Below are 12021 nucleotides of genomic sequence, written 5' to 3'. Positions count from 1 at the left end.
GAGAATTCTGTATAATTCTCAGATCACGCAACCACAGTAAATAAGAAAACTTGAAATTTGTCAGCACTGATACTTCAGCCATCTTCAGCATTCCAATAGACCCAAAAAATTCTCTCAACCACAAACTTCAACGATAACACTTCTGTTTTATACTGTTAAAGAAAATCTTATTACTCGTATCCTTTTAGAGAATAACAGAAGGTAAAGAAAATGAGCCATTAAGGCCCATCAGGGCTGACTGCAGTAAACTGTATCCACCCCATTTACTGCCGCAAAACTCATTTTTTTCAGTTTCTACTCCTGCATGGCACTTTAACTACCCCCAAACCTACTAACTAAAGAACAGATGATTAGTAAAGATGAACAAGTTCTTTGTACCTTTTAAGAAGCAAGAGCAGAGAACAGGTGTGTTATGGTGGGCTGTCAGAAAGCAGATCCTTACCCTGCATGGTCTTGCCCAAGCCTTGTCCCAACTTCCAGCCATGTTTCTGCAGAAGCTTGTGTCCAATGTTATCCTAATGACAGGAAAGAGAAAGAGAAACCAAAAATATTCCAATAATAATAAGCGCTCTCCCCACTGGGACACACAGTACACAGGGATGAAGGCAGAGCAGAACAGAAAGAGCAGCTACACTACACAATCACAGCAGGTCCCATCACGAGTGGAAACATGCTAAGATACAGGTGACTTGAGGGCGCACTGGAAAGTGTAGCACATCTCTGAAGGGTAAAGCACAAAGGGGTTCACCTCAGTCTCATCTCCCCTTCCTGCTCTGCCCCACTCATACTTACAATTCACACAGAGGACTGTCTTGAGTTACTTACAAGAAATGTTTATGAAACTGTCGTAACTGAACACACTGAATATTAAGGAAAAAGCTAACAGTGGCAATTTTACGAGGTGGCCCGTACTGCTATATAAGCATGAAAACATACACATATCTACAGCTATTCTGAAATGGTTATACTCAAAACGAGAGCAACCTTGCACTAAAGCAAAAAGGGATTAAAATTTCAAGTTTAAAAGTAAAACCATACTAACAAATCCCTGCGTAGGCAGCCATTCTAGAAGAAAGGGTCTTTGTTCACTACAGTACAAAATTCTCAGTACAAGGTCTGAGTGAGCAGGGAATATGAAGGGGTGGGGGACTGGGAAGGTTGAGAATGATCAGGATTGACACCTGCCCTTCAAGACTGACCCAATGACCTGCAACATTTATGATGCCATTGGAGGAGGAAAAAGATTTGTTAAAACAGAGGTAGAGGAAATCACCTTTGGGGGGGGGGGGGGGGAATGCAAGCTACCAATTTTGTTGCAGCCACATAACACAAAGGAAACACATACAAGACAAACTCAGCTGTAAAAATTCAAGACACAGCATGCCAATTTGTTAACGGTGATGTTAGTAAAAACTGCATATTATGCATATACTGTTAAGAGAGCGCAATAAAGCCCATGTGAGACGTCAGCAAACAATCAAGAACATGGTGAGAAAACCACCACAGTACGAAACACACAGGTGGAGGAGGTGGTTCAAAAGGAGCAAGGCAAGGCTGAAAGGTGGAGTGGCAGGAGCAAGTGATGCATGAGGAGAGCCTGTTACACACAGACAGCACAGTGTCTCCTCTTAGGCCAGTCGCATGCAGGTGTCCCTTTCACATTCACAAATTCCTGTGGAGATCATCTGGCAAGACACCACTTCGCACCTGTGCTGTACTCACCTTCCTTTGGCTGCAGGAATCAACAAATTCCCCCCAACAATAAACACCCAACATTCGGGCAGCTACTGCAATTTCTCTAGAAACCTCCACAATAGAGTTTGAGCAGCAGTAAGTAATTAAGGGAGTTTTTACAAAAAAAATTGAGCCTGCTCATGCAGTAAGAGCACATAGCAACAAATTAAATTGAGTTTCACTTGAAATCAGAGGCTTTGATGTTGATTTTGCCTTTTTTTTTTTTTTTAAAACACCTATTTAGACACCTTCAGGGTGTTACTATAATGAAGGTGCGCTGCTGAACTCAAACTCCAGCGTATGTGATTCCATGTTATCAATTTTCATGCAAAAGGGTTCGAGAAGGAAAGGAGAAAGGGCTCTTCAGTTATTCCTCAATTTTTTCACCCATCAGCAGACCTCCTGAAGTCAACAGATGACCCCTCCAAGCTAGCACTGACCTTAAAAGCAGTAGGGTCGGGGGGGGGGCACCTGCTGACACCACCCTGCTCCATCACCTACAGTCCCACAACTGAGTTATTCAGCCAAGGCAGACGGAAGTTTTGGATAAAATAGTCACAAAACAGATACATCTCATATTAAGATGCTTATCTTAAGGATCTGTAGAAGAACTAAAATCTAATGACCATTTGTATTAGTTATCTAACAAAAGTAAAACACTTCAAAAAAAAAAATTTCAGACCTTCTACAGTAAACTATGGCAGCTTAGAAAAGGCTGCAGTGGCTGAATTTATTTTTTTTATGCTCATGTGGTGAGAAGCGTAAAGTACAGATAAAGGTTGGGACTGAAAAGCTCCAGTGTTTGCCCCCACAGTCATACCCTCAGAGTTATGCATAAGACCCCGTGGGATTGTTTCATAACGGCACTTTAATTAAGCAATCCAGTTGAGTTAGTTACACTTATCCAGGGTTTTTAAAAAAATAGCTCTCCCCAAAACCATGCTGTTTGTCTGCTTGCTTAAGCATCCGGCAATGGATGGACCACAATTAAAGATCATATGCCAACTGCAAGAAGCAGTTCCTAATATGAATATGCTATTTGTTTGTGTTCATGTAAGCATTTTATTTTAGCTGGGGCAAGAGTATTCACAGTTTGTAGTGTAAATAAATAAACATTCTATGGACTGCTCATGATGCAGGATGACAATGGAACTTGCCGGTGGCAGAGCTTCCTAGATAGATCAGGTCTTTCTCAGTGGACCATTGCAGGATAGTGCTTTATCAGTGTGAGCAAAAGTCCCAACGCATCACATGGATTCTCCTATCAGAGGAGATCACCATATATAATGGAGCAGTACTCATAGTTGTGGCCTGTGGCCCCTCCTGCTGCTGCTCCAGATTGGCAGACATCCGAGTAGAAACGTCAACTTTGACACGATCTGCAATCCCAAGCCATTAAGACTTCAGACAAAAAATATCCAAAAAGCTCATTATTTAACTTTACCCAAAAGCCCTTCTCTCTCCCATATAAAACTAGTTTGTTAACAAGGTTATCTATGCATCTTTCTCCCAGGGCTTGATCCAGATGCATCATTTCCTGTTTCCATTTCCTTTTTCCAACTCTGGACTGTAGTGAAAGACCTGGAAATGGGGCAGTCTGAACCTACCTATCAAACTGTTCCAGTTTAACAAACACATACAGACTGGAACTGCTTGTCCCAAGAGGGATCGCGGCGAGCCGAAGCCTAACTCGGCAACATAGGATGCAAGGCTGGAGGGGGGACACTCAGTACAGGACGCCAGTCTGTCACAAAGCACCCCAAGCGAGACTTGAACCCCAGAGAGCAGGCACAGGCCAAACCAGCTGTGCCACCGGGTCCGTTTATCTAATAAGGGAACCTATATAAACTATGGTGAGTGCGGTGGCGCAGTGGCTTGGCCAGGCCCCGCTCTCTGGCGGGTCTGGTGTTCAAGTCCTACGTGGGGTGCCCTGCGACAGACTGGCATCCCATCCTGGGTGTGTCCCCTCCAGCCTTGCGCCCTGTGTTGCAGGGTTAGGCTCCGGTTCGCCACAGCCCCACTCAGGGCAAGCAGTTTCAGACAGCGTGTGTGTGTGTGTGATGTAAACTATTCCTTAAATCTTCTGAGAGAAGCACACATGCATTCACAAACAAGCAGTAGTACAGTTACCATGGATACAATGCATGGCTTTTCCATTACAAAAGTTTTTTTTTCTTGGTCTCTGAGGGAATGGTGATAGGGAATGTAATTTTGTCCAGCTTGCAGGTTTAACTGAAGCCTGTTGCAGTTACTAATAAAAGAAGCTGTCAGGTCACTTGTGATGCATGTGATGAGGCAAAAGCTATGAAGACACACAGGGAAGGGAGGGGGGGAAAAAAAAAAAATTTTAGCTCACAACAAACAAGGACGTAACATTTGAGCGCATTTACAGAGAGCTTTTCAATCCCTTGTTCCACTGCAATGGCAGCACCCTTGCACTGCACACAATCTCTCCCTATCTTGATGAGCAAGGGGTGGGTTCACCCATTTTTTAAGGCTGCTGCTGTCTTGTTCCATTGCCACTGTAAAGCAAACAAAATCAAACACCACTGATGGTAGGAGGGTTGTGAGGTGTCAGCCTTTTGATGCAGAGGCAAATTCTTAGCTGCTGAGTGGGCCAGAGGCAAGAAAAGAAGAGTTGAGACACTGCGCAGGCTGTGCGGGTTCGATGGAAGCATCTAAAGAGAAATGGACGAGCGAAGCAACATGGCAAATTCCAACAGCAAGCGCAAGTGGAGTGAAAGCATTTTCATACCAACCTGGCTTTAAAAACTGGGCTGTCAAAAGAACAGTTACATTTAACACAATGTAAGAGTGTGTCCTGCAACTCAAGCTTTCATTTTCTTAAAAGCTGTTGCTTACAAAAAAAGTAGTAAAAGAACAGGTATTTGTGCAGTTATTCATTTACATCACAGTTAAGAATCTCAAGAAAAGGAAACGGCAAAGTGATCATGTCACTAGGTGATCTCAAAGTGAACAACGAGTGTGAAGAAGATGTGGTTATCTGCAGTTTGCCACGGTGTAAGAAGTGTTAAGTGAGAAGTAGGGTGGGGATGGTGGGGGAGGCACAGACCATCAGGGTGAGCTATTCATGAGCTCCTGGAGGAAGGGGGGCAGAGGTCCATACCTCTGGTAACAATGGTAATTCAAGTGAAAGACCATTAAATAACACACCTAAAATGTACAGGTAAATGTCAGATTACAGATTAGAGTCAGCGCTTAGTATAAGAACACTGAAATGTATAAATGGCAAAAAGATATAGTGCTTGCCTTGTAATTGCCCTACAAGTGATGCCCATTATAATATTGCAAGTTTCCTACCATGTTTACCTGTGGCATGATAGCAGAGACTGCTCTGAATACAGGCATTCTTTCAGTGAGGTCTGAAAGGCTCGAAAAGGCCAAAACCAGGCAAAAGGGTGTGTGCTATTATGCCCTGAAAAAAGTACATCACCTCAAGCTGCTTAAACACTTAATTTTAACATCTCCTTTGTTTAACTGAACAAGACTTGAGTAAGGCTTTTTAATTGACCTTTTATTATTTTGTTTCCAAATGTGACACGAATTATATGTGGATTAGAGGAAAATGCAGGCATCTTAACCGCACAGTTTTATTAATTTCATGCACTTACCAGTGTCACATACACCTAGAGTCCTCAAACATACAAATGCGAGAGCTGCCTTCCTCAGTTCTATGAAGTAGCTGACAACAGGTTATCATGTCTTAATACCAAATGAATTTTTTCATCCTATTGTGCAGAGCTTAGCTTGTACCTGAGAGATCATCTGATAAAAATGTGACAATATTTTGCATGGTTGCTCTGGGGAGGAGAGTGCTTAAACAAGCCAGGATGGCAAAGACCTTTCAGGAACAGGTGGGCATCTGTGCTTGCTGACTACCTTCACTCCTCTTACTGGAATATGATCAATTGACTGGCATTTTGACAGTAAGCAGATGTCAGAATGCCTTACGTAAAGAATTTGAGGTGGGTGGGGTGAGTCTGGAGCACAAGGAAACAGAGCAACAAAAAAACCTTGCATTACAGCTTATTGACACTTAAAACAGGAATGACTTTATTGTTTTCAAAAAAACAAAAAGTGACTGCTGACCTTCACACACAGGGAGAGTCTGGATATTATTACCATCCAGTTACGCATGCAAAATGAGATAGAAAAACCAAGAACAAAGAAAGACCAGGGGCCCCACAAACCTCCGTCTGCCTACTCATCAGACAATGAGGGAGTACAGAGTGGCAATAGCACAAATTCTGAAATACACACACTGGTGGCTGTCCCCCATCCCAAGTCCATCCTCTACAGAACAGGCATGCCAAAATCCCCCCAGCCACCAAGCGTCCCTATGCACCCTCCCTCGGCAATGCTGTGCACCTTAAGTGGGTGTGTTTGGGACTCACCGCTTCAGTCTGATTAGACGAGGCAGCTGCACAGCACCAGGGTGGGGAGTGATGTTCAGACAATTTTGAGTGTCTATATAAGAGAGACTGTGACAGCCACCAGATTCCAAGTCTATCCCTCCCCCACACCCAGATACTCCCCAGGCGCTGCATGCTGCTGCCGAGCCTTCGGCACCCCTCCACATCCCGCTCCATAGACAATACTGCAGGAGAGAACACCACACCCAGCTGGCAATGAAGAGTCCTCTACAGACTGCTGCTCTTTCTAGCCATCCAGCAAAAGCTTGTACCACATTTTCTGGCATGTGAATTTGGGCTAGAAAAGCAGAAATCTTAATCACAATCCAGCTCAACACATTTCCAAATAAATCAAAAACCAACTAGCAAGGATATGACACTATGTCATTTTACACATCTAAATTTAGGGAGACGCAAATAACAATTCTTAACCCTCCAGCTCAAATCCATTTTTTTCTTCTATTGACTGTCACCAGTCCTCTTCTCTCAGTACCCAGGGTACAGACAGGTTGGGCTTACAGGGCTGTGGGAACATCTCAGTAGACGCAGCCAAAATTACAGGGATGCAGGTGAATGGGCCGATGTTTCAATCAAAGAATGAAGCAACCTGCTCAAAAAACACTTCTCTCAGAGAGCGCGGCTCACATTTCAGTCTCCCTACAGCCGTGGGAACACGCCAACCTCCCAACACCGCAGGACCCAAGGCTCTGAATACAGGGCTAAAAGGGGAATTCTTGGCAGCACCCGACAGATTGGAGCAACAGGCACCTGGAGACGTCACCAAGAATGGATTCACTCATCGGTTTTTTTTTTTTTTTTTTTGGGTACGATCTTTCTTAATTTTATCAACGCATGTTAAGTCATTTAAAACGGCTAGATGGGAGCAGCTCTTGGAGACAAGGAGGCCTGATTACCGAACACGGTAGACAGCCCTTGATGCGTTCAACTGACCTGCCTGCTTGTCAGTGTCTCCGAAACGCACTACCTGCAGCATTGTCTATGTGCCTCATCAGTGAGACTGCAGCTCCAGTTGCACGAGCACCATGCCAGCACAGAACAGGAGGCACTGTACACCATCCACTGTGTGTGGGGGGAGGGTACAGAGACAGAAAGCGAGAGGAGCACAACAGGAGACCCTAGAAGACGGGAGTGCAGAGCGTGCAAATACAAACCGGGTCACTGCTGCTTAGCTAATTGGGGGCCCCAAAATCGCTGCAGGAGAGAAACGGCGAACAACCCCAAGTTGCTTCACGGTACTGACAGTTTTTATGGACATCTCTGTCTCTCCTGCTTCAGCACACGCAGTGCAGACATGCCCATGACACACACACACTCCCACGCACACACATAAAACACACAGCATTCTCCCACTGTTAGATGTGGATACTGCACCAAAGTTCACTCTGTCGCCAAGTGTCACAGAATTCTACGCAGAACAGATGGGAGTTAAATTAAGGTATGTGTGCTTTCTCACAGGTCACTGCATATTTCTTTGTCAGAGCATCAGTCCATTTGCATAGCCCAGTGCACAGCCCCACACCAGGTGACTACAGCCTGCAGGCTGTAACCTAGTTAGAGCCTGCATCCCAAGCTGCAAACAGACTCATACTAAAAAGCCTTGTCAAATAGCACTTTTTCCACTGTCCTTCCACTGAGCATGTCCTTTTAATCCATTTGAACACTGTCAGTGGTAATCTCTCATTAAGGGGAGAGGCCTGAAAGGCACTTGTCTCTGTAGAGTGCACAGATCCCCCCCGTGTATTGACAAAATGTGGAAACCATCTCCTCTAAGCGTTCAAGATTCACAATGTAAAAAATCCCAACATTCCTGCCAGTGCAATATCCACTCCACTGTCACATACAGTCAGACACATCAAATCTCTTACACTGATGCAAACAAAGGACAGAAATCCATACAGTTGATACCAAAAAGCCTTAACTGCATGGCTGGGGATGTCAAGATGTCAAAAAGATCTAGAAACAAACAAGGGACCAGGGGAATACTACTTGGGCATGAGATAAGGCAAAAAGGAGGAGCTACTGATTGGGGAGAGAGATCAAAAAGTTGTCTACAACACAGAAAGACAGGGAGATGTCATGCCATCAATCATCACAAACTGAAACCCCCACAGGTCAGCTTTGTTGGACAGGGTGGGGGGGATAATGGGACACAGCCTTACCGATTCGATGGGCTTGTCCAGGGAAGCCTGTTCCAGCTCCAGTTGGCCGTCTTCATATTGATCAAAGTGATTCCCCCCCTGCAGAGGCAACAAATCAAGATGGCGCTGAAGCAGACACACCAAGCCTGGTAGTACCTTCTCAAGCCAGTGTCAGATTAGCCATCTGTGTGACAAATCTGGGCTCTCGAAATATGTTCAGACTGACCACACCTTCCCCCATTGCTCTCATTATGTATTCTACTGACAGCAAAATGGTTAATTCATGAAAAGGGGACAGTAACAGTGGCAGCAACATGCAGGCTGTCATATTTCCTGGGGCCCTTTACATTAGAGATCTTCTGTACATAACCTACTTGACAAAATCCCCCAGAGATCTCTCCACATTTCACTGACTGTTCCCTGTTGGAGACATGCACTCAGCAGAACATGCGCTACCCCTCACCTGCACACTAAATATTTTAAACAGCCTTTCATGTTAAAGCCAGAAACACAGTAATTGAATACAGGAGTACCAAAATTAAATGTTACAATTAATCATGAAGAGAATAAAAACACATAAAATATCAATGTCTGGACATTGGTAATACTTTCAGCTATAACTGTTGTTCTGTAAATGAGGAAAACTGATGACAAAAAACAACTTCTGTTATTGGCTCCCCTTTGGAAATGGGTGACAAGGCAAACGCTAAAAATATTCTACTACTTAGGTGTTGTAAAAGAAAGCTTGGAATTCAAATGATGACTAAAAATAAGACTGAACTTCAGTAAGAATCAGTATGTTGAGGTAGGGAAAAAAAAAAAAATCTGTCCTGTTTTCAAAACTCAACGCCTTAAAGATCTGTTGGTAAGGCTGTAAGGATTCGAACACCAAGCAAAGAATGCGATACCATCTCTCTGGAAAACACAGGCCTTCTGATGGAAACACGGCAAGCTGCATGACCTTATTCCAGGGGTATGTACATCTCACGAGGTACACAACTACCACTGTTATACCAGGGATGAAGCGTGTCACTGTCTCCCCGCTGGGAACCCTTGATGGGATTGCTGGCCACTCATGAGACATTAAAAGCTTCTCCGTTGAGAGCGTGCCCACTTGCGTGATACATCCCACAATAGCAGTACTGCTCCCTGAGAAGAGTTAAATGTACAGAACAATTGCAAGTCATCGGCAGACTGCTCATTAGGGAGCCATGTCTCAATGAAGGGCTAACCAGCAGTCCCATGGTACAAACGCCACACTGAAACAGCCACCCAGTTATCCTATAGTACAGTGGGTCCTCTGTATACAACATTTCTTTATCACATTACCTTCTAATACATATTTATATTTTTTAAAAACGTGATTCACTTTTCTGACTGTCAAAAAAATCCTGAGTACAGAACTGTGAACCAACGGAAGTTAATATTTGCCAACAGCAATATTTTACTTACCACTATTAGAATATTACCTTTTTGCTACTAGATATTTTAATTTTGTCAAGGTCATGTTATTCATTTCAGTACAATGCATTTTTGAACGACAGCTGGCACTGAGGCTGAATATTTGATCTTTTCCGACAATATCAAAGAGCAACGGTTGGGTTTGAGCCAAAATTTATTTTACCAACCAGTTCACCATGGTCAACCCCACACACACACACACACACACACACACACACACTCCCTGGAGGAACAAGCAGATTCAAGATTAACCATTTTAACCGCTGCTTTCAAAGACTGGCCCCCAAAGTCTTACAGTAAAGAGCTACAACTTCTGAAACTCAACCCTATCTTCAAATGTACTCACACTTTAATCCATTACATATAAAATGCTCATGCGTAACATTTAACTCACCAAGTCACTATGTGGACAACTGCAACCATCATCAAGAATGTGAAAACTGGCCCTATAAAGAAATCACTCAGCCAACCATGCAGAAATATCAAGGGCTGCACGACTCAGAGGTCATAATATTTATACCTTTGTGGTGTTTTCTTTCACAAGTCAGCAAAAGCCCAAACACACATCAAGCTTCACTATTTTTATAGAAGAGCTGGAGGGCCAGCCATCCTTGGTTATTAAAGAAAACCATTCTGGGAGACTATCAGAAGAAAAATCCATCTACTTTGAGAATCTCTATTAGAAAAGAACAAGGAAAAACTCATTTTTACCCAGTGCATGTTTGTGAAATTCTTTAGCTACCTTAATAAAAAAAAAAAATACATGTGAAGTACTTGTCATAAAGGTATCCCTTTAAAAATGCCACACAAATAAAATTTGGCAACACATTTTTTTTAAAACCTTGCGCTAGGTTCAGCCACTCATATACCTAGCCCTTGTAACAAATGCTCTAATGGAAGTTTAATAGCCTCCAGAGCCAAAAACAGCTGGCTTGGAGGAGCAAAACGAAGACCACCCCCAAATGACAGCAGCATCTTCAGCTCCAGGCTGCAACAAAGACATCTGTGGGTTCTGTTGCACAATCCAGGACGACAACATACGGACAACAGTTCTCAAGCCTCCATTTTTATAAGCACAGATGAGCCTGCTTTCCCGACACTCATTTTTACACAAACTATCAAAATCAAAATGAATCTTGCTGTAAGAGAGAGCTCTTACTGAATTTGCAAGTCAGGCAGAACTCAAAGCTACATAAGATGAATAGCAAAAAGCAGAAACACACCCTGGATGTACCACACATGTCTAGCCCAATTCTTCCTTTTGGAGCATATTCTACAGAGTTTTAAACCAGTCTACTGGGCAGATTGTGAAATTTCCAGATAGTCGGATCAAAGGACACACATAAGGCACCAAACGTCTCACTGCGGGTGGCTGTAGTGATGATAAAGTGTGGCAGGCATTCCGCTGCAGTGACAATCACCTGTTTCAGAACAACCAAGTCTTGCCCATACCCTGAGGTGCTTCAAAATGCACTGCCATGAAACGTGAGATCCATCAGTACTGTGTTCACTACTGACAAATACAAAAAGATGTTTGGATACAGCTGATAATAAAAATGACTTTTTCAGTAAATACAGTAAAACTTTAGTTTGTGTCAGTTAAAACTTTTGGGGTTGTCACTCAATCCACCAAAAAGCACATTTCAAAAGAGATGAACAGTTTTAAGACTATTCAGAACACCAATTTTAACTACACAGCGCAGAATCAAAGCGCATCATCTCTGCGAAGAGATGCGATATACTTCCGAACAGAGCTGGCTATGAAAAGAGCAGAAACATCAAACTCCTGACAAGAGCAGCTATTCTCAGGCACAAGTTTAGATAACGGGACTGACGCCTGAACACAGTCGATTTAACAGCCATCAGTGGGAACAATGCAATGAACAGCAGGGGGGACCAAGCAAGTGTCAAGTTTCAGGAGCGGCTGGCATTTACATTCACCTTAAATAAGCATAACCTCTAGAAAGTTAGATAAGTCTTGAAACTATTTTCATTAACTTCTGAAAAAAGCTATTTTCATGAAAAAAAGAGCAAAATAAGTCTGTAGAAACCTCTACAAAGCACACAATTCCATTTTACAGCAAAGAAATACTATACTGTACACGCCTGAATTCCTGAACTCCCACTTCATAATGCTGAATTCAAATCAACGGTGTTGTTGATGTCAACTGCAAATGCTAGTCAGGAGCAAAGAAAGGTAATTCATAAAGAAAACTTTAGCAAAACTGAATGCA

At 43.2% G+C, this 12021-nt stretch overlaps 1 protein-coding gene across 5 annotated transcripts in view; it reads right to left on the bottom strand.

The window, feature by feature from the left end:
- LOC108941757 (G patch domain-containing protein 8-like) overlaps positions 1-12021 on the bottom strand; it is a 30435-nt gene that overhangs the window by 13893 nt on the left and 4521 nt on the right. The window contains exons 2-4 of one of the 5 annotated variants that reach the window (XM_018764572.2): positions 8348-8425; positions 4494-7379; positions 443-515 (exon numbers count right to left, since the gene is read on the bottom strand). In XM_018764572.2, coding sequence (XP_018620088.2) covers positions 443-449 — 7 coding nt within the window. In that variant the 5' untranslated portion in view covers positions 450-515; positions 4494-7379; positions 8348-8425. Of the gene's footprint in view, positions 1-442; positions 516-4493; positions 7380-8053; positions 8118-8347; positions 8426-12021 lie in introns of those variants that run through there. The other 4 variants (XM_018764573.2, XM_018764574.2, XM_018764571.2 and 1 more) reach the window with 4 other exon arrangements.

Source organism: Scleropages formosus, chromosome 8 (assembly GCF_900964775.1).
Source record: "Scleropages formosus chromosome 8, fSclFor1.1, whole genome shotgun sequence".
In the NCBI taxonomy this organism is placed as follows: Eukaryota; Metazoa; Chordata; class Actinopteri; order Osteoglossiformes; family Osteoglossidae; genus Scleropages; species Scleropages formosus.
The sequence above is the reverse complement of the archived record's forward strand: the minus strand, read 5'-3'. Positions and strand labels throughout refer to the sequence as shown.